This window comes from Sciurus carolinensis, chromosome 5 (assembly GCF_902686445.1).
Source record: "Sciurus carolinensis chromosome 5, mSciCar1.2, whole genome shotgun sequence".
In the NCBI taxonomy this organism is placed as follows: domain Eukaryota; kingdom Metazoa; phylum Chordata; class Mammalia; order Rodentia; family Sciuridae; genus Sciurus; species Sciurus carolinensis.
Genome location: NC_062217.1, coordinates 35,567,072 through 35,589,511, shown reverse-complemented (window position 1 = coordinate 35,589,511; position 22,440 = coordinate 35,567,072). Strand labels below are relative to the sequence as shown.

The window sequence follows — 22,440 nt, the reverse complement described above, 5'->3', positions numbered from 1 at the left end:
TTTATCTCCCAAATTTTACCCCCTTTGTGTGTTCCAGAGACTTGTGATCCAAAGAGAAATTATTCCAGACCCATTCCTCTCTCCTGTCCATAGTCAATCAGTCACCAATTTGAAGATTTTACCTCTACCCCTCAAGTATCTGTACATCGTAGGTGTTCTCAAATCTCTCTTAGGTCCTGTATTTCCACAAAAATGACTTCAGTACTCCTTCTGATTCCCTGTCTCCAATCTGGCTTCCCTCCTACCCATAAGACAAACCAATTTCCAAGTGATTTTCTTAATAAACCAAAAACGTGTTTATTGGTGACTCGTAGCTTGTGTTCTGGCATATACTATTAATTTCTTCTACTTAGAAAAACCTGTTTACCTCCTTCTTTGACATCGGAATCATTCAAAGCTCCCCAGTAGCACCTCCCTCCCTGTAAAGGCACATGTGCAGATTGCCACACACTCTTTCTTCTGTGCTAACACAGCACTGAAGATGAGTACAGCAATCACTGATTCCACTGATCATTCTCCCATGAAGGAGATGCAACCTGAGGCCAACAGAGGTGGCTGCACTCTCATCAGCTAGTGCTTGTCTCTTCATGTTCAATGTCTGTATCATGCACGAATGATTGTAGAAGAATTTTGTTTACATAAGAACACATATAAACAAACATAACCAGAATTGACTATTAATAAGTTTCTGGTGCAAACATGTATGCAGAGCAAAAAAATATAAGATACTTTGTTTCATATACTATTGTTGCTTTCCAAAAGAACTTGTGTCATGCGCAGGGGACCCTGAGCTTAAGAAAACAAAAGATTGACCAAGTTCTCTGGACCAAATTGCTACTAACTATTTGATACTATATAATACTATTCTTCAGGATAAAACCTGTGCCTAACATGACTAGAGAAAGTTGTACAATCAAAAAGCCAGCATGGTGATTGGGACACACCTCTGAAAAAAACGGAGTACTTAATAACAAAAAAAGAAGAATTTGACCATTATAAACCCATTCCACAGGCCCTGCCACAATACCCTGCTCAAATTAAAATATTAGATCTTATAGGACTCTTCCAGGTTTTTGTCAATATTTATCCTTTGTGGGGTATTTTTCTAATATATGTTTTTATAAATAATTACAGTTTTAAAAACCAGAGGAACATAAATTTCATAAGAACAATATTGTAACATTAGAGGGTAAAAATGAGAGCTGTTTGAAAAAAAGTTTCTTAAGAGTTCCAGTTTTTTAATCTGTGTGGCATGTTAGCTCCCACCAAAATATAGTAAGTTTGCTTTAGGTACACATTTTTGGTTATAGAAAAATGGTAGTGAAACTAGGAATTGACATTCTATCTCCACTTATGACTCAATGTTATGCTGTTCCAGGAAGACAGATTATAAACTTGGAACTGGTAAGCCACTCAACATGAAGTTTGTTGTTCAAAGTAAGAACTCAAAAGAACATTGTATAAGATGGGGGAAAAAAATCATTAACCAATGTAAAGACATTAAAACATCTCTGTGAAAGATTCACAGTCACATAGTTTAAGAACTGCATTTTTCAAACATACCTTGTCCATTAATTTACTTGCATGAAGACTCAAACTATTGAAGAATATTTTTTTGCTTAGCAAATGCATTTCTTCAATGGTAGTCAATAAAGTAGTTGCACTATTTCCAACAATGCCACTAAAAGCAAACAATATTTCAGGTTGAAAAATAGAAGCTAAAACAATTCAGGTTTTTTAGTATAGCACTTTAAAAAGACCTATATTAAAATGAAAGTTTTTATTTAGAATACAATCTATGAATCAAAAAAAAAATTACTCCAGCTTCATATAAAATTACCAGTTTTTTTTTTTTGAGTTAATGATAAAAAAGGAAAACTGAAAACAAATCATATATTGAGCATAATTATTTTGAAAATCCAAAATCCAAAATGCTCCAAAACCTGAAACTTTTTGAGTGTCATGTCATGTTCAAAGTTTGATTTAGAACACTCTGGATTTAGGATATTCAGATTAGTGATGCTCAACTGGTAAAGTCTATGTAAATAATTCAAAATCTGAAAAACTTAAGTCTAAAATTCCTCTGGCCTTAAGTATTTTGGATACAGGATACTCAACCTATGCTATTTTTAGTATTTTACAATCTCTTTTAGCACAACTGTGGGTTAGAACCTACCTCTGCAATGTGTAAAACTGTACCTCTATTTTTCCTCTATTACAGTAAATGAGTCTTGATAATTCAAGGCCTATTCTAAATTTTAAGAAAGGCATTCCATCAATAGCTCTACCAATAAAACAATTAAATTGTATAAATACTGAGTTCTTTTAATTAAAACTGCTACATTAGTAACACCTAAAATTATAGCTTCTCAATTTTAGTATTATTGCTTAAACAACAGGACACTTGGAATAATTATGAAAAATCTGATATTTTGTAATAATCAATTACATTAGTACATTCCATAATCCTCAATTTACTACTATAAAATATTTCTTCCATCCATCCAAAAGGTTTTCCATTTTTGCCAGAATCTAAGATAAATATGTATATAAAACAAAACCTAATTTTATTTTCTTAATTCATATACTAAAAGCAATTTTAAAATGTTTTTAGGGATAATTTTTGTTGATGAGAAAATATACTATAATCTGGTAGCAAGTTATAATTCATAAAGGCACAATAAAATCATATAATGCCTAAACTAGATTGCTCAAGATAAATATGATGACATCTATAAATAATGATAAACAGTAAGCTAAAAACACAGCAAATTTACTGATAAATTACACATTACATGTGACTTACTATAAAAGCAAATATTTATACTATATATTTCAATACATTCTGCAACTGACCTAAATTGAATAGATTCTTACACAGTTCATTCAAAGAAAGCAAAATGTATAAAGCAAAAAGTAAAATACAAGTCAATTAATTACTAAACAGATATCTGTCATAATACCTGCAGTTTTAAAAGAAATAAATATTTCAGTTAAAATTATTTTAAATCAAACACTAAAATAGATGATAAAGAATTCCCACATTGGCCTATGCATGCAATAAAAACAATTATTCCTCTGAATAAATGTATACATATAAGCACATTAATACTATTCAATCGGGGCCAGTCAACAGGGAAGGTGCAGATTGGTGAAGAAGACAAATTCCATCTGACAGGCATAAAGTAGGCTTGGAGAGCAACCACCTAGACTGGAGAAGAGTGCTCCAAGAGGGAGATGAGGACAAAGGGAAGGGGACTGCTTGATGCGTTAGGAAGCGTACAGCCCACTTAATAGGTTGTAGCTAAAATAGTGATAAGGGCAAGGCAAAGTAAACAAGTACAAAAACAGAGCACTTACAGACTTGAGGGAGGAAAGTTCTAAGAAGGGATACGGAATCTAAGTGTGCTGGATTCCTTGTTTCCTGGATTCCACATCCAGGAGGTACATTTGTTAGATCATCCATGTTTCCTGTTTTTCCCCTAACTTCACTAGCTATCCCTCTCCAGTTTTCTTTATGAGTTTCTCTTCTTCTTGACCTCTACACTTTGGTAAACCTGAGGATTCACTGCAGGCCTTATTCCTCTTTATGAAAACTTACTCTTTCACTCCTTAAGTAATCTTACCTAAGCCTACTGTTTCAGACATTACCTATATGCTAAAGACTAACAAATTTGTAGTTTGAGCCCTGATTTCTGGTATGTTACTCACTCAAATCTCCTACTATGATCTGTTTACAGGTATATCATATCTGATTTGGCCCAGAGTAAACTGGACTCTTTACCACCACCTCCTTCCCCATCAACCTGTTCCTCTTCAGCAGTTCCCATCACAACAAGCAACAATATCATCTACCTAGTTATTCAAACCAAATGCCAAGAACTCATCCTTGACTCCTCCCATCTCACTTTATAACTGGTCAATTTATATCCTACTGGCTATAACATAAAATGACTCCAGAATCAACTACTTTCACCATCTCTAAGACTATCACTCTCATCTAATACATTGTCTGTGCTAAGAACCACAAACTGCTTCCTAAATACCTCCTTTGCTTCCCCTTAACGTCACTACATTACATTATCCACAAAGTTTCCAGAGTAACTCTAATCATTAATCAGTTCTGGCCAGATAAAACCCTCTCAAATCTTCCTTAACTACTCAATGTCAAATCTAAATCTTCAGCCTGGTCTACAAGTCCTATATGACCTCTCTACCTTTCTGATTCCCCTACTCCTTCCAATTCATTACAGTCCCACCACTGGTCTCCCTTCTGATTCTTCAAAGTGCAACCTTTTCTCTGCCTAGGAGATCCCTCTTTCCATGCTCAACTTCTCCTTGTTATTCAGGTCTCTCAACTATCACATCTACTGAAAGAGCTTCAGATATTGTCACACACATACATGTGTATGATATTGTGACCTACTCATACATGGTCACTTCTTATACTTTCTATTTCCTTTCTTCTGCTTTATTTTTCTTCAGGCTCTTATCACACTCATACTTGTTTCCCTTGTTAAAATACAAGTGTAAGAATTGCTTTGTTCATTGCTATTTCTTAGCAACCAGAAGAGCGACAAGTTTACAGTTAACTTTTTAAATGACTAAATGAGGGAATGTGTGACCCAGTGGAAAAGGAACATAAAAAAAAAAACTGTATCAAAAGATTTTGACTGTCATCCTCAAAACCATGTTCAAATATAGAACAATTATAATTCTCAAGCCCCCAAAAAACCTATTATCATCTTTAGAATCCAACTGATTTTATTTATAGCATTTTCTATATTAGAAAATGAGTTGTCAATACCTTCAAATAAGTTTTATACAGCACCATCATGGGTATTACTAAACCATTTTTTAAAATTATTTTATAACTTTTTTATTACATAGCATTTGCTATGTCTAGTTGCTTTTAGTTGCTCTATGTTTTCTATGTATTTATCATACTCTTAAGAACTCTAACTCATTATAATTGGAGCTAATTTATTGCTAAAGTATGTGGAATGATGATAATTAGTTTGTAGCTAAAATGTTATATTAACCCAAATCCTCTCTCTGATCAGTATTGTAGCCTATGGTATAGTTTTGTTTGAAAATCTACAATGGAATGTGAAGTCTATTTCTTAGATTGACATTTGGGTGGCTATTCTCAAGTCCCTCAGAGTTAGATAGCATTATCACTGTAGTCTTTTTGGTCCTCTGTGAACTAGTGATTCCTGAACCTCTCCTGGATCAGTCAGTTACAACCCTCTTGGTTTTTACCAGTTAGAATTCTGGGCTTGATACTAGCATACTGGATTTTAAATAATTTTTAATGAAAATATATGGAGACTATCAAAAATATAGCTTAGAAGGACAAAGTTTTAACATAATTCCACATCTATTACTGGTTTCCAGTGACATTTATAATAATGTTCAAGTGTGTACTATCAACAGACACATGCAAAGCAAAAAAGAGTGAAAATTTTAGAATCAGACAAAGTTACCTTTCTGTAGAGAAGATAAAAATATAATTCTATTTTATCACTGACAGAGAACTAAATGCTAAAGAACAATGTAGGTTACTGACATCCAGAATAGGATATTTCACTCATTATGTCCTATAAAGCTGCTTCAGTTGTCATGGGCCTTATTTACTAATGTAGGAAGGCTCAATAAATACTTTGTAGATCTATATTGTCGTACAGGTTGTGTTTGTTTGTGTGTGTGGTTATGCTTAAAGAAGGGAAAGGGAAATGACCTCAAGGTAAATACAGCAGGTATAGCATGACATAAGGATTCAGACTATGTGGAGGTTCTATCAGTTATACTTAGTGATACACACAATGAAAACAAAAATCTTATACTGTCCTTTAACTGAAAGAAATGTCCCAAGGGATTTAACAAGCATATTTCATTATTCCACTTACCTGATTGTGTGATGGTAGAATTTGAGGAGATTAGAAATTTTATATAATAAAACTGCCCCAGGTTCAGCAAGTATCACTTGTTCAATTCGAACCTATTATAATATGTAACAAAAAATAAAACATTTTTAAAAAAAGCCTTTTCTTCATTAATGATGTGGTATGAATAGCATCAAAATTAAAATTACAATTTCAGTAATGTAGAGATCACAAAATACCTTCTAAATAATGAATTTCTTAGAGGTAAGTCATAGGGATAAAAAAACACACCTTAAACACAGATATACTGTACAAAACTGGTCTATTATCTGCAGAATTTGGTTTACAGCAATTATCATCAGAAATATCACATAAAATGGGGTCATTCTAAGGTTTATCACCAGTATAAAAATGAATTTAGTTCAATGCTAAATCACAGAAGCAGTTGCTAAATATTTAAAACACACATCATCAGTGGAAATAAATGCTGTCACAAAATATTCCTTCCAAAATCAAATAATTCTTTAAACTATTATACAAAGTTTGTTCCTATTAATCAGAGTACAGGAAAGGAGATAAACTATAAATTAGTATCAGCATATTTGCCTAACTATAAAACTACCGGGGCAATAATTAGATCTGGCTCAAGTTTAGTTACTAGGACTCTCCTCCAATTAAAATTCTGCCTCTCAGTGATTTCTCTCTTTCTTTGCATTCCATCACTAATGAACAAACTCTCAACCACACTGATAAGTGCCTACTTACATGTTGCATCTGCCCTTAAGCTACTACTTATATTGTAGCTTCTTGCTTTCCTAATTCTAAACATGAACACAGACACTGTGTTTTCTACTTCCTTTACATCTTTGCAGCATCTGGTGGAACAGTACATACACAACAGATGTTTAATAAATCCTTTTGAAATTTGAAGTTTCTCTGTAATTGGATTTCAGCATATGTCACAATGCCAACAAATGGAACTTGATAAAATGAGATTTATAAATGTAGGTGTAACAGCATACAAAAACCTCTCGAATTACAGAAATTAATTTATCTTTACACTGATGTGTTTATGAAACTGATTCACCTTTTGGAATAAGGTAATAGACAAGCAAACTACACTATACTGCAAATCATGAATGGCATTTGAATTTAAAAATCATAATTTCTACTTGGTAATTTTTTTTTAGATCCAGGCCTCACAGAAACTTAAATTATATCTACATCAATAAAAATGATATTTTCTAAATCTTAAATATAATTATGAGAGCAGAATATAAAGGTTGTTAACAACAGACTGGGTTTTTCCCTAGCAGATTTATAATACCATCTCAGATTATCTGGCAACCTGCCTTCTAGAATTTAGAGGCATCATTCATTCTAATTCTCTTAAGAAACAGAGAAAGGAGTGATGGGCAGGAAAGGAGGAAAGAAAATGCAGCAGGAATAAAGGGAGAAAGGAAGAAGAGAAAAGAAAAGCAAAACAATGCCCACCTGAAGTGTCATGTGGCAAAGGTCTAGAGGGAAAGCAGGCTGTCAGGGAAGGCAGACGCTGTAAGAGATGGGCTGCAACATCAGGAGATTCACAAATGACACACCAAGACTGATTTGTGTGCCACACAGAAAGGAGCAACCTGTCTTATGAGAGCTATATAAGAGACTGACCATTAAGCAGAAGCCAACAGCATCAAGGAAGACAAAATAAGAGAAGCAAAATAAGAAACATAAAAAGAGACTGAAGAAGTGGTGGCAGCAGGGACTGATAGGAAATTAAAATAGCAACAACAGTGAAGGATCAAAGTCATTAACAGAACTTTAAAGTAGATATAAAGTTTGTGTAACAGTTCTGGCACATAATAACCACTCAGTAAACTATAATTGTACAATTAGAAGGACAGGGATGAGACAGGAGGGTTTTTAAATAGCAAAATGGGCAGTCCAACAGCAGAAAAGCTAGGAAAGAGATATGTATGGTGGTTCTCCTCTCCAAGGCCAGCAGGAGTGAGGAGGCATGAGAAAGAGGTGGTTCAGGGGAAGAGGGGAGAAGGGAGCTGGAAAGGGATACCAACAGGCCTCCCTCGCCTCAGTCTCAAAGGTAAGGCACACGGTAGGAATGTAGGAATGTGTCCCCAGGTCCCCAGCAGTCCCTGAGGGCACCATGAGCATATCATGCAATACAGTATTCAGCTCTATTTCCCATACCATTTACCTTTATAAACACACCTGTTTTCATAGAATTCAATGTAATTTATGGAAATCATAAGCATACAATACGTTAAATTTTTATTGAAAGAGAGAATCCAAATAATGCTGCATCTCTCAGTAATCTAGAACATTTACTTTAAAGGACTATTTTACCCATGGGCTTGAAGAACAAAGGTTGTATGTATTGACTCTGATGAATCTTGCTATAAGTTCAGAGTGAATATACGTTCAAAAGTAATAGGTTTGATGTTGATGAACCACATAATCCTACCACAATACATTTAATTTTAAGTTTAGGGCACAGATTTTTTAAAACTGGAAATAAGTATAAAGATCATGTCTTAATGTATACACTTGCAAATATTTAGTTTACTACCTATGAAGTTTTACTTTATTAGGACAAAGAAAAGGCTAAACAGGATGAGCAAATAAAAAATGCAGATTCTCAAATGACCACTGAGACCATTTCTTTATGCTTCAAAAAATCAAAATTCCATGGGCTGCGGGTATAGCTCAGTGGTAAAGTGCTTGCCTAGCAGACATGAGGTCCTATTGGTCTCAGAACCAACAAAAGAAAACAAAGTAAAACAATGTCGAAAAACTCAAAATGTCCCCTGCCCTAAAAAAGAATTCATTCCTACAAAGAAAAAAGACTTAGCTGACAGAAATGCAGTCAAAACATCTTATATCATATGCCATTGTGAAAAGTTTAGTTGCTTATCTAGGAGGAAGAAATTTTGTATTAATGAAATGTAAAAAAGAAAAAAGTCAGAATTATACTTGCAAAAGAAAATATTAAAGTAAGATTTTTTTCCTTAGTTAACAACTACATCATTGAAAATATCAGATACTCAAATGAAGTCACATAGGAGGAAAATTCTTAAACAGTGTAACATTTTTTGTGATTGCATAAAGTAAGGAAAGATACAAGAGTTGTTGGATCATATAATACATCATTACCAAGCTCATTTGACTGTAACAACTGGGAAGACCTCTAAAGCATTCTCTGCAGTATGCAGTAAACATTACTATCATGTGGAAAGATTTAAGATTTCTGTCACTTCAGAAACTGAAGGGATTCTTTCTACACTTTACAATAAAAAGATATGTTAACTGGATTTCTTCTTTACCTCTGTTATCTTACATCACAAAATGCCAGAAGTCACAACAATGTCCTATAATTGTTAATGCCATTCTGTTTATATATACATTTAAGGAAAACGAAATAAGAATTTCTAAGTACATTTTAAAACAAAGGCAGATTTGGGTATAATTTTTTTTTTTTTTTATGTAGGTAATGAGTGTTAAACACTTTTAACATAGAACATCTCTTATTCAGACCAAGACAGGAAAGTATAAGGTCCATTCAAACCTCAAAGAATTACATCTTTTATGTAATTATTTTTTAAAAAAGAAAAGTTGTAATAAGAAATAATATTGAAGTTAGGAGCCGGGGAAACAGGCAAGGCAGATAAAGTACAATTTACCTATCAAAGTGACTTGGAGTTTCATTTAACCATATGTGACTATAAAAAGATATGAAAAGTATAGAAAAAAATCCTATTTTTTCCTTTTTTTTTTTTTTTTCAATAACTGCTAGTATACAAAATCAGTAACATTTATATAAGCTATATATGTCCGAAACTCAAACTATGGTAAATAATAGTTCATTTGGGAAGGTATATAAAATACTTTGGTATTTTTTTATAGTTCTTTTTACACAACTGGACCCAAAAATGATAAAATTATAGTAATAATTAAATTTGGGTGTGTCATCTGAGATTTTCTTGTCTGAGATAAAATATAAATAAAAATCTCAGAAATAAAAGAAAATTAGTTTAAACTTTAATTCTTGCTGCAAATAAGCCATAAAACTTACGAATTTCAATTTCTATATGCTAAATTGAAGTCAGTCAACAAGGAAAACACAATAATTACCAAGTATTCCATAAATACTAATAAAGGAAAAGAAAATCTGCTACAGACTTTAGCACTAAGAAGTATACACTTCATCTGCAGTTATTTAATCCTCACAGCAATCCCTGACAGCAGATATTTTCACATACAGGTTCAGAGTGAGAAAATAACGGTGCAGAAGAGTTAAGCAACATATGATTAAGTGGTAAAATGGAAAAATTTGGCCAAATTTGATTCCAAATTTGGTTCCTCTAATGTAAATAATATTGATGATAACAATAATACACAAAATCATTTTAACCTTGGATTAATAACTATTTATTGCTATAATAAAAAAATTACTGTGTGTGAAGCAATAAAGCAAAGTAATATTTTTATAGGAAATCTTTGTTAATTAAAACATAAGTTTAATTTTAATTTAATATACTTTGCTCAACTGATTAATATAAATTACTGTAGGAAATAATCTGTAAAAAATAAGTCAATATATGCAAACTAAGATATTTCTAATTTTCTTTCTTAGAGCAAAAACTGGCAATGATTATTTTTAAATGTACTTTATTTTAGCTTGATAAAAGTGTTAACAAAATAACAGCTTTAGCTCAAGCTATTATCAGTTTCTTTAAACTCATATGCATAAGAATAAAGCATGTTGTACAACCAAATACTTTGTAACATATAAAAACAAAATATTTTACCTTTAGAGGTCTGCACACACCCTCAGTGATATGTCCAACAACTTCTTGAATATTTTCTTCAACACCTAAAATTAAGTACTACAAAATTAAAATTTTTACCACATAACTTTTTTACATTATTCCAAAAATTAACAATAATACCAAGATTAATGGCATTAGTAACATTTAAAATAACCATAACAATGTTGTATTAAGTTTGATATCCTCTGGGACATTACTAGTTGTGTGGATGACTAATGTGTGTCCACAAAAGCCTTCTTAATTCCTTTGACTGTCGAATAAATAAAATGAACATTCATCACAAAAAAGAGTAAATGTATGAGACAGGGAAAAAAAGACCATGAAATATGTCAACTGAAGGAAGCTATGTGAAGATGTACTAGTACTTGTTCTATAAAAACCTTACTCAAGGTGCAGTACAGAGCACAAAAACTGAAAAGTTTTAAGATGAAACACACACACAGCTATCTAACAGAAAACACGGACATTTTAAAAATACCAATTACTGACATTTACTGCTTGTAACTACCTTCATCTTTACATACAGAGAAACAGGCTCAGAAGACTTAAGTCATTGCTGTAGAATAACCTATTTCATCTAATTTATATATACTATTATATTATATATTTTCTCCTGCCTCTTAATATTGCCCCTTACATATACTTTTCTTTTTAAAGTAATACATTGTTTTAAACTGGATAATAAGGACAACAACAAATTTTTAAAAAAAAACTTAAAAATGAAGAATATGCCAATCTAAGATATATGTAGAGTCTAATCTCAATATTGCAGAGCTGAAATTTATGAAGTATTATCACCAATTTGTACATGATCTCTTATAGATCATATGATAAACTACAGAGGTGTATGGCTGAGCCACACAGAAGAGTCAAGTGATACCAGATAAAATATTTCCTTCACTTTCTATCAAAGACAGCATCTCTTAATTATACACCAAACCCTCAGACTCTAAAACAGGCCTCCTAAAGCAGTCACAACGAAGAAGATCTGAAATTCTATAGACATCAGCAGCTCTTAAATGTAGTCATTGTTCTCCCTTAAAACCAAGACAAAAATTTTAAGTACATTTAGTACACATGGTAAGTAACAAAACTTCTTTACAACAGTTTCATGAGAATGAAAAAAGATGCTTGGTAATCAAAATAAAAGAATTAGCAACTTAATGACAGTAAGCAAGTCACAGTCTGTTTACTCACAGGTACAAAGAAATCAGTACCAATTTTTACCTTTTAAAGTGTCAGGGTGAGGATCTGAAATAATACACCAGACACTCCAGAAATGTATTACAAGCAAAAGAGAGGAGCATAGGCTTGATGCAGAAGGTAAGAGGGTCTGCTACAAAACTGAACTGTGTACCACAGGACGACAGCAAGGAGGGGAGGTCTATTAGTAGCATGGGTGCGGGGGTGGTCTCGAAAAGACGATGAATTAGGATGTTTACCAGACCATCTAGGTGTGAAGTGTTTGTCTTGGTGAGGAAGACAGCAGCAAGAACAGAAACAGAGAGCCTTGTGCCATTTTCTGTCTGGAGTTACCAGTATGGTTCAATCCTACACCCACCTTGTGCTGTCACATGCTTTAGGAGGGCTTCCAGGTGTTCCTTCTCAGAAGCAGTAGCTTGATGAAGCCACGCCAACATATCTCCCACATACCTAAAGGCAACTACATGTTAGTAAAAATGTCCCAGGAATAAAAATATCAACTGATATCTCTACTGATGTCTGGTTACTGTACCTTAAAGGGTCGTGGGAGTGCATTTCAATGGGCCTGGGGGTACCTCCTGGGCCTCCTCTTGTAAGAGCATCAATAAACCCACGAACAACTGTACTTCGTCTGGCTGTTCCAAATTCATCTAAGGTATACCTAGAAGAAAAGGTTAAATGAGACAGGTGGGTTTTTTCCTAATGGTTATATCAAGCTATTCGTGTAATTTCTAAGATAAGCAAGACAGCTAAAGCATCTTTGGGTATTCTCTCAAGCTACTGATTTTAAGTTAAAAAATAAATGTTTAGCATGTTGAAAATTCAGTCTAAAGGTACAAACTTGCTTCTCCTAAGAAACAATGCTGGGACTGGGATTAAAACAGTCTCAACAGAACAAGGAATAGAGCCCTGGACTAGCAAAAGTAAGAAAATCCAGCCAACGTGGAATCCTGAATTCTTCAGGTTTCAGTTTCTCTGCCATTTATGTGAAAATATGATGCTCTACAATTTATGTGAAATCATAAACTTAGTCCTCAGAAGCTGTTATAATTAGAACTGTGTAATCCAAAAATTAAGACTTCTTCTACATTAAAAAAATTCTCCTTGTACTATTAAAACTTACCACCAAAATTGGCCTCCAAAATTACTGTCCATTTTTCAAAGCTTATTTTAACTCCAATAATAGAGATTAGATGTTCCTTCAGTTTATTAACCAACTATGCAAACATGACAAATACCTCTTCTTTTAACAGACATTTAGAAGTTACCTATTATAATTGAAAAGGGGGAAAAAGTTTCCTATGGGGATGGAAGGGAGACAGGACAATTTGGGGAGCAATTTATGAGGATGGCCTGGAGTTGCTAGGAGCACCCATTTCACTGACTGGACTCTGCTCTATTACTCATTATCATTGCCATTCCTAACACTCATTCCCCAGTTAAAAGTTTTATTTTAAAGTACACAAGAAAAATATTTTTTATCAATCTAAAGTTGGCAAATTTCACACGTACTAACTTTTAAATCCTTAAATGATTTTCTCCCAGATTAAATATTAAGAATTATTTTATTAACCAATAATACCTAAACAAAAGTCACTAACATTTCCGAAAGATTTCCAGTAGAATTCATTTCTTAGGTCACTCTGCTGTCTTTGGTATGTTGCTAACTTAATGAAAACGCTGCATTTTGTTCATATGAGAAAGCTGCGAGATGTATTATTTCCAACTAAAAGGAAAAGTGTAGTGAAGTGGCAAATAACTAGAATTTTTAGGAATCCAAACCTTTTTGAGGACTGTTCACTATTAACTAGCCTGTGGTTCTTTGTGTGTGTTTTGCTTTCAATTAAAAGGAAATAGTTTTGAAAATTCTCTGCAGCGAAATGCCAGCATGCAAAAGGGAGAGTGCCCTGCAAGCAAGGCCTGCTACACTGCATGACCGCCTTGCATTCACCTTGCATTTTTTTAAACATATGAGAACCAAAATGCACACTTCTATTTTTATCTCATGCTCTGCAGGTTAAACATTTGATCTATGCACATAAGGTATCTGAACCCATGAAATAATGAACTTATCAGATAACAACTCACCACAGCAAAAAATTCATACATTTTTAGCTTTTTAAATACATAAAACTAATCTTCGTTCCCAGGATGCTACCATAGTAAAGAAAAACAACATCATTTCTGTTCTAAGATTATTCGGGGGCGGGGGGTAGTTATACCAGAAGCGCAAATTCACTGGTTGTTTTAAATGGGTAAGGATTAACAAGCCAGGTAAACACTGCAATTTAATAGATACAATGTGAGATATTAATAAACATTGTAATCCTCCTGCAGAACAAATATGATTTAAGCAAAACAGCCTGAACCATGAAGAGTCTGCAACAATATCTGTGGTCATGAAACATCTTTCTCAAAAGACAGAGAAAAACTGACAAAAATCAGACACTCTCTCAACAAAGGTCAAAATTTCAAAATATCACTTTATAAAGGTTATAAACATTCAAATTGCCTAAACATTCTAAATTTCCTCTAATTTAAATTTTTAAAAATTATGTTCATCTACATTAAATAAAAAATTCTGGTAAAAAGGCAAATTAAAAGAAAAATTTTGATCAAAAATCAAATGATGAAAGAATAGTATAGATGCTTTTCTTTGGAATACAACAAAAATACATAAAAATGAAGAAAAATATGCTTTGTAAAAACTACATTCTCGAGTAACTTATGTTCTGAGGGTTTAGAAAGAAAAGATATCTAATTTTTCATTTCCGTTTATAATAAATTTCTTTTTAAAGGAATTTCTGTACCTGATTTATTAAAATAATACATTAGCATTACAGTTATATATTACCTAAGAAACACTGAGTTAGGCTACTTTCCCCAAGGACTTCAATAATTTACATTTTTCTTATACATGATAACAACACGTTTGAGACAATGTACAAAAAAACTTTTACACGTTACTTAAATGAAGTTCAAATACTGCCATCTGGTGGTTAACATGAAACATTTGAAGTTTTTCCTAAATTTAATGAAACTACCCCTTGGAAGACAGATGAGTACTTAAGAAAAGGCAAATTTTCTGTTTTTAAGCATTCATCATATTCCAATGTTCTTGAAAAACCTACTTTCTCACTCCACTCCCTAATGTCTTTTAAAGTCTTTTAAATTTGCCATCATTGCCCATTTCCTGGCATATGTCTTTCAGAAATAAACCTTTATTGCTCTATTTGCCTCTCCATTCCATCTTTCAAGTTTTTCCCCTGCTTGTCATGGAGGTCTTAAATACATTCCTACTTAACTGACAGATTCCTAGTCATCTCCTCTCCAAATAAAAATAATTTCTAAAACTTAATGATATACCAAGCAATATTCTAGAGGACCTCATGTGAATAAACTAATTTAATCTTCACAACAGCCCTGCAAGTTATGCATTATTGGTATCTTCATTTTACAGCTAAGGAAAATGAAGCTTTCAAGCACTTGTTTAAGAAATCTGGCACAGGAGGCTGTGGCAGGAGAATCACAGTTGGAGGCCAGCCTCAGGAACTTAGCGAGGCCCTAAGCCACTCAGTGAGATCCTGTCTTAAAATGAAATATAAAAAGGGCTGGGGATGTGGCTCAGTGTGAAGTGTCCTTGGGTTCAATCTCTAGTACGTCCCTCCAAAAGAAATCTGACTCAAAAATTCACCTTATAAATTCAAAATTTGCTTTTCTTCAAGTGTTGATCAAGAATGAAAATTTACGAGTATCATCTCACCCATTAGAATAGCTATTGGTCAAAGAAAAAAAGTAACAAGTCCTTGTGAGAATGTGTGGACAAAGGAACTCCTACACACTGTTGGTGGGAATATGTAAATTATAACAGCCATTATGGAAAACAGTAGGGAGGTTCCTCAAAAAACTAAAAGTAGAACTAACTCATGATGCAACTATCCCACTCCTGGATCTTCAAAAGAAATAAAGTCAGAATGCAAGAGATACCTGTATGCCCATGTTTACTGCTTTACTATTCACAAGAGCTAATAGATGGACTCAGGCTGGGTGCCCATCAACAGATGAACAGAAAAAGAAAACAAGGTGTATAGATATGTGGAGCATTGTTCAGTCACAGAGAATAAAATGCTGTCATCTGCAGCAAAATGGATGAAACTGGAGGACATCATAAGTAAGATAAGCCAGACATCAACAGACAAATATTGTATATTCTTTCTCACATATGAAAACAAACAAGAAGTCAGGCTGAAAACAGAACAGGGATTACTAGAGGCTGGGAAGCGGGATGCAGGGTGGAGACTGGAGGAAGGAAGGAAGGATGGGATGACCCATGCATGCTGTATGCATGCAGGGAAAGATCACAGAAAATCCCATTAATATGTACAGAATGTGTTGAAAATAGAAGTTACTATTTAGTAAAGGTGTGTCTGCACTGCAGAAGTCAGTTGTCCTTTTTATGTGTCCAAACATAAAAAGGCACAAAAGCATCTTTTAAAACAAAATCTTGGGAACAAATATTAATCTGTAGACAATGTAACACTTGCTTAAAATTAAATACCAAATATTTTATGTTCTAAAAGACTTATAATTAACGCCAATATCTTAAAGTGAAAATACTGGAAAGAAACTTCAAAGTAGAAATAAACTGCTAAGCTGCTGATCAACAGTGACCATGCACAACATTCAGGGTGCCTATGATCTGGCCCTCAATGTTAAATCAAGGACAAGCTTTTGCAATAAATTTCCCAAAAGTGCATGTTCCTTGTTAGTCCACATCTTTGCACCTGCTACTTAAGCTGGAATGTTCTATTCAACAACTTCTTCCAAGAAAAATGCTTATTCAACCACAGAACTTACTTTACACCTCTTTTCCTTAGGAAATGTTCCCTGATGATCCTCTCCTTCCCCTATCCCAGAGTATCTGAACCACCCAACACTTGAGACACTCACTCTAAACCAGCAATAGTATATTTTGTTAAAATGCATTTTCTAATGTCTGTTTCCATAAAATAAAGCAGTTTGATGGGAGTGTTTTCTTGATGTTGTATTTCCAGCATTTAGAACAGTGCTTAACACACTAAAATGTTGCTATTTTACACAGAAGTCCCAACCTTTATGTTTTGTAACTTTTCCCCCCAGTACTAGGAACTGAAGTCAGGGTATTGCATATGCTGGTCCAGCACTCTGAGCTATTCTTAAGCCCTGTGTTCTCTAAGTTTATGATATGATAAGTAATGCTCCAATCAGAAAGTAAAGAGATATCCTCTAAAAGAGATGATTCAGAGCAGGATCCAATCAATGGCTCTGTAAGAGTCCCTTGGTTGTTTACTGAATTACCAACAACTCATTGGGCTCCTACAAGTTTATTTTCATACTACTCCAGGCATTTAAAAAAAATATTTACTTTTTATTTTATGAGAAAGAATAAAATTAAAATGCAGAATGATTAAAAAAAAAAAAAAAGGTTAAAATACACAGCATTTAAAGCATTAGCATGGAGTTCTTGACTGGTATAATTTACAAGGTCAAAGACCAGGACCCTCTCTTTTCTTAAATCCTACAGATGGAACCTGGATTTTAAATATTATTTTTTCTTCTCTAGGTGATTATATCTCACAGAACCTATATGACTGCCTTCTCAAAGGAAGGGTTGATACAGGAGTTATAGTGACTTACAAGTCTAAGGGAGTTAATGGGAGGATAGGCTAGTTAAGCCACTCGACCTCCACATATCCAGGAGGACAACTAGATACAGGACACCTTGATCTTCCCATCCATACTGGGATGGGAAATAAGCTGATGGATCAATGATATACATAAACATGGAGGTGAAACTATCACTGAAAATCATAATTACTTAAACTATTGTAAATGAATTTGCTAATATTAATAAAAATCAATAAAAATTATCAAAGCAAAGTGGGCTTTCTTACTTATATAAGACAGGTCTATCCTGTAGGGCTTCCATTGCCTGAGTTAATACTGGAGATATGTCACACGACTCTTGTGTTAATGTTCTGCATTCACCTGAAAAACAATATTATAACCTTTGTTAAATTAAAATTAGGTTTTTATTATGTATACCAGGAATCTAAATTCTATAGCAAAAATGCTTAACAAATGTAGAGACTATGTCAATAAAAACCTACTTTAGCCAGGTGCGGTGGCACACACCTATAATCCCAGTGGCTTGGGAGGCTGAAGACTGGAGGATTGTGAGTTCAAAGCCAGGTACAGCAAAAGCAAGGTGCTAAGCAACTCAGTGAGACCCTGTTCTAAAATAAAATACAAAATAGGACTGGGGATGTGGCTCAGTGGTTGAGTGCCCCTGGGTTCAATCTCTGGTACCCGAGGGGGGAAAAAAACCTACTTTATACCGCCAACCAAACTAGAAAATTAAACTTAAGTATTTATATAAACTTATATAATCACAAATGCTGTCAACTATACTCCAAATCAATATTTTTTAATTAAAGAAAAACTACAGTTCTGAAAAAAAATAATCAATGAATAAACATTTACTAAATTACTGTCATATACATGGTAGTATAAGGGAGGAGAAAGGAATACTAAAAATATATTACCAGTTCATTTCCTCAGGAGCAATCTTTAAAGGTGTGCTAAAAATGTTTATGTGCATAACTGATATATGGTAATAAATTATAATTTCAAAATAGTTTGGATTCTATGCAACTTTATGTACACATGTATGATTCTGGGGATCAATCCTAGGGTCTTGTCCATCTGAGGCAAGAACTCTACCACACCACTGGGTTACACCCCAGTCCCCAATAATTTGTATTTTAAACTGAAAAATCTCTACATCAACGTTTTCCTTATTTTACTATTCAATTTTATCCATAAAGTGCTTACAAGATCTACTATGTTCAAAGAACTTATGGCTTGTTCAGAAATTCCCATTTGGTACATGAGGAACTCACACCAGCAGTTTATTTCCTAGCATTCACTGACTGAGAAAAGCCTAAGCATCTCAATGTGGCTCCAGAGAATACAGTAGTCAAGGTCCAATGGTAAATGTTGAAAACCACTATGTCAGCTATAGAGGTCACAGAAAGAAATGTGAGGCAATGCCCTTGCTGTTGAGAAAATAGAAATCCAACTAGAGAGAGAAGGTGTGTGAAAAGTGACATCATAATAGTGTAGCATACTTCTGGATGCTAACTAAATATTTCCAGAGGTTAATGTTCAGAGAGGGGAAGTCACTGTGCTTTACTATAGTTATGGACAATTCTAGAAGACAGAGAACCCAAGCGCTGACCTGAAGGTTGAGCCAGTATTTGGGTACTAAGAGAGAAAGTCAGACAACTCCCGATGGGAGCAGACAAAGTAAACAAGAAGAAAGGGAAAAAAGAAAACTAAAAGATAAAATCAGCCAGACCAGAGCACTGGGTTTTCACAGTACAGAGTAGTACAGGAGTAATTGGTTAACTAGATTTAATTCCAGGTTCTTCCAACAGTCTACTGGTAACACCCGGTAAAATATCATGCGTTCCTATTCCACTCTTGCTCATTTTAACTATCTTCTCTGATTTTAACAGGCTATTTTGCAAAGAGTTTATTGAAACATATTAAAACAAAGGTAAATAGCACATTGTGGTAAGCAAAATTATAGCCCTCCAAAGTTACCCACAAACAAATCCCTGGAACCCGTGAATATATATGGTACCTTACGTGGCAAACAGGACTTTAAAAATGAATTGAAGTGATAGGCCTCAAAGTAGGATTATTTTCTGATTACCCACCTGAGTGCAAGGCTATCACACAGCCTTAAAATGGAAGAGGCTAGCCAAAGAGTTAGTCAGAGATGTGAGGTGGGAAAAGAGGCAGAGGAGATTCAAAGTGAGACAGTGAGTTGACCCACTACAGCTGACTTTGAAGATGGAGAAAGGGGTCATAAGCCTAAGAATGCAGGCGGCTTCAGAAACTGGGAAAACCCCTCAGTGAGAGCCAGCAAGGAAACTCGGATTTCGACCCCACTATTCAAGAACTGGATTCTGCCAACACACTGAACAAGTAAGGAAACAACAGACTGTCCATTAAAGCAGCCCTGCCAATGCCTGGGTTTTAACATGGTGAGAACCATGTCTGATTTCTGACTCACAGAACTTCAAGATAATAAATTTGAATTGCTTTAAGCCATTAAGTTTGTGGTAGCTTGTTACAGTGGAAAGAGAAAATGAATACACCATTTGTAACTTTATACTAAGGTAAATAACAGGAGATTCCCAATCAGCTTCAAGATGATCGAAGCAGAAACACTGCCTTCATTTCCTTATCATCACCCTTCAGCAGGCATCCTGCTGGCTGACAGCAGATGCTCACGATACAAACACGAAGACGATACGTTCAAACGTAAAGTCTGCTTTTCTCTTCAATTAATTACTAAAATCTAAATATAGCAAATAAAGGCCGAGTGAAATTTAAAGAATCAAATACTGACATTCATGAAGCTACACAATATGAAGGAAATCACTCACTTTGAGCCCACCGGTAAAGCCTTTCATAAGCCGTTTCTTGAAGCAAGGCCATCTGTTCCATAATTTCTAAACTAAGAAAAAAAATTGAAGATTTATTAAATTTAAACTTTCAGTCCAAAGCTGTATCTAAGTTCCTAATTATTTTTTGTTTAATTATATAATGATTTGGCTATACTATATTAATTTCATTTTATAGAACAAGTTTCCAATAATTTTTCTAATTAAATAAATGTCAAATTTTAATATCATCACTTACTTATCAACTCTGCGAGGATATAACTGATATTAGAGTATAATTTCCCCCTTTCCCAAAGATAAATAATAACAGACTAAACCCTTATTTCATAAAATATCATGCAGTTTTAAATGGAATCTAAAGTGTCTTTGATTTTGGAAACATAAGTAGCAATACAACTAGTACAGGGAACAGCTACTCACCCTGCCGTTTGCTGGTTTGTCCGCAAGAGAACTTTGACATCATTATGAATCTGTTTAACTCGGCCCAACACCTTGAAAAAATCCTTTAAAATTAAGAAGATGGTTTTAAAATGTCCATGCTGTCAAGTCAAATTACATTATTCTAACTTAAAAAAATCACTACAAAGACAAGACAAATTTTCTATATTCTAACCAAGTCTCTCTATACCAATCTCAACTTTCCTCCAATTTTTATACAACATATAACAGGTATCACTTCATATTTTAAGACACATGTTAATTTGATGTCTTTTATGTACCAAATAGTGTGCTAAACTGCCAGGAAAATAAAATTTATACAGACAAAAGTCCCTGTCCTCAAAAGGTGTACAATCTAGTGAGAGACAAACACAAACCTGAAGATTAACACAAAAAGAAAAACACGCCCGCTGTTACACATCTTATGACTCAAGCACGTCACCATCGCTCTTACTGCTGAAGATGCTGCTCTATTTATTTATTTATTTTATTTGTTCTAATTAGTTCTACATGACAGAATGCATTTAGACACACTGTACACAGAGCACAACTTCTCCTTCCTCTGACTGAACACGGTGTACAGTTATGCAGTGTAATCTTACATGTATATAGGGTAATAATGTCCATCTCATTCCATCACCCTTCCAATCCCCACCCCTCTCAGTCCTCTCTATACAATTCAAAGTTCCTTCCTTCTTCCCCAACCACTCCCACTCCCTCATTAAGGATTAGCATTCACTTATCACAGAAAACATTCAGCCTTTGTTTTTTTGGGTTTGGCTTAGTTTGCTTAGCACAATATTATCCAATTCCATCCATTTACCTGCAAATGCCATAATTTCATTCTTCTTTAAGGCTGAGTAATATTCCATTGTGTATATGTACCATGTTTTCTTTATCCATTCATCTGTTGAAGGGCACCTAGGTTGGTTCCACAGCTTAGCTATTGTGAATTTAGCTGCTATAAACATTGATGTGGCTGTGTCACTGTAGTATGCTGATTTTAAGTCCTTTGGTTATAAACTGAGGCATGGGATAGCTGAGTCAAATGGTGGTTCCATTCTAAGTTTTCTGAGAACTCTCCATATTGCTTTCCATAGTGGCTGCACCAATTTACAGTCCCATCAGCAATGTATGAGTGTAACTCTTCCCTCACATGCTTGCCAACACTTATTGTTGCTTGTACTCTTGATAATTGCCACTCTGGTGTGAGATGAAATGAGTAGTTTTAATTTGCATTTCTCTAATCATTAGAGGAGATGAACATTTTTTCATGTTTGTTGATTGATTGTATTTCTTCTTCTGTGAAGTGGCTGTTCAATTCCTTAGCCCATATACTGACTGGGTTATTTATTTTGTTGGTATTAAGTTTTTTTGAATTCTTTATATATCCTGGAGATTATTGCTATATCTGAGGTGAGTGTGGTACAGATTTTTTCTCCCATTCCGTAGGCTCTCTCTTCATATTACTGATTGTTTCCTTTGCTGGGAAGAAGCTTTTTAGTTTGCATCCATCCCGTTTATTGATTTTTTATTTTACTTCTTGTGCTTTAGGAG

General features: G+C 34.1%; 1 protein-coding gene across 1 annotated transcript in view; it reads right to left on the bottom strand.

The window, feature by feature from the left end:
- Cog6 (component of oligomeric golgi complex 6) overlaps positions 1–22,440 on the bottom strand; it is an 82,102-nt gene that overhangs the window by 38,385 nt on the left and 21,277 nt on the right. Inside the window, exons 6-13 of the mRNA XM_047554159.1 lie at positions 20,866–20,948; positions 20,428–20,498; positions 17,863–17,956; positions 12,462–12,590; positions 12,288–12,379; positions 10,706–10,770; positions 5,910–6,001; positions 1,564–1,681 (exon numbers count right to left, since the gene is read on the bottom strand). Coding sequence (XP_047410115.1) covers positions 1,564–1,681; positions 5,910–6,001; positions 10,706–10,770; positions 12,288–12,379; positions 12,462–12,590; positions 17,863–17,956; positions 20,428–20,498; positions 20,866–20,948 — 744 coding nt within the window. The remainder of the gene's footprint in view (positions 1–1,563; positions 1,682–5,909; positions 6,002–10,705; positions 10,771–12,287; positions 12,380–12,461; positions 12,591–17,862; positions 17,957–20,427; positions 20,499–20,865; positions 20,949–22,440) is intronic.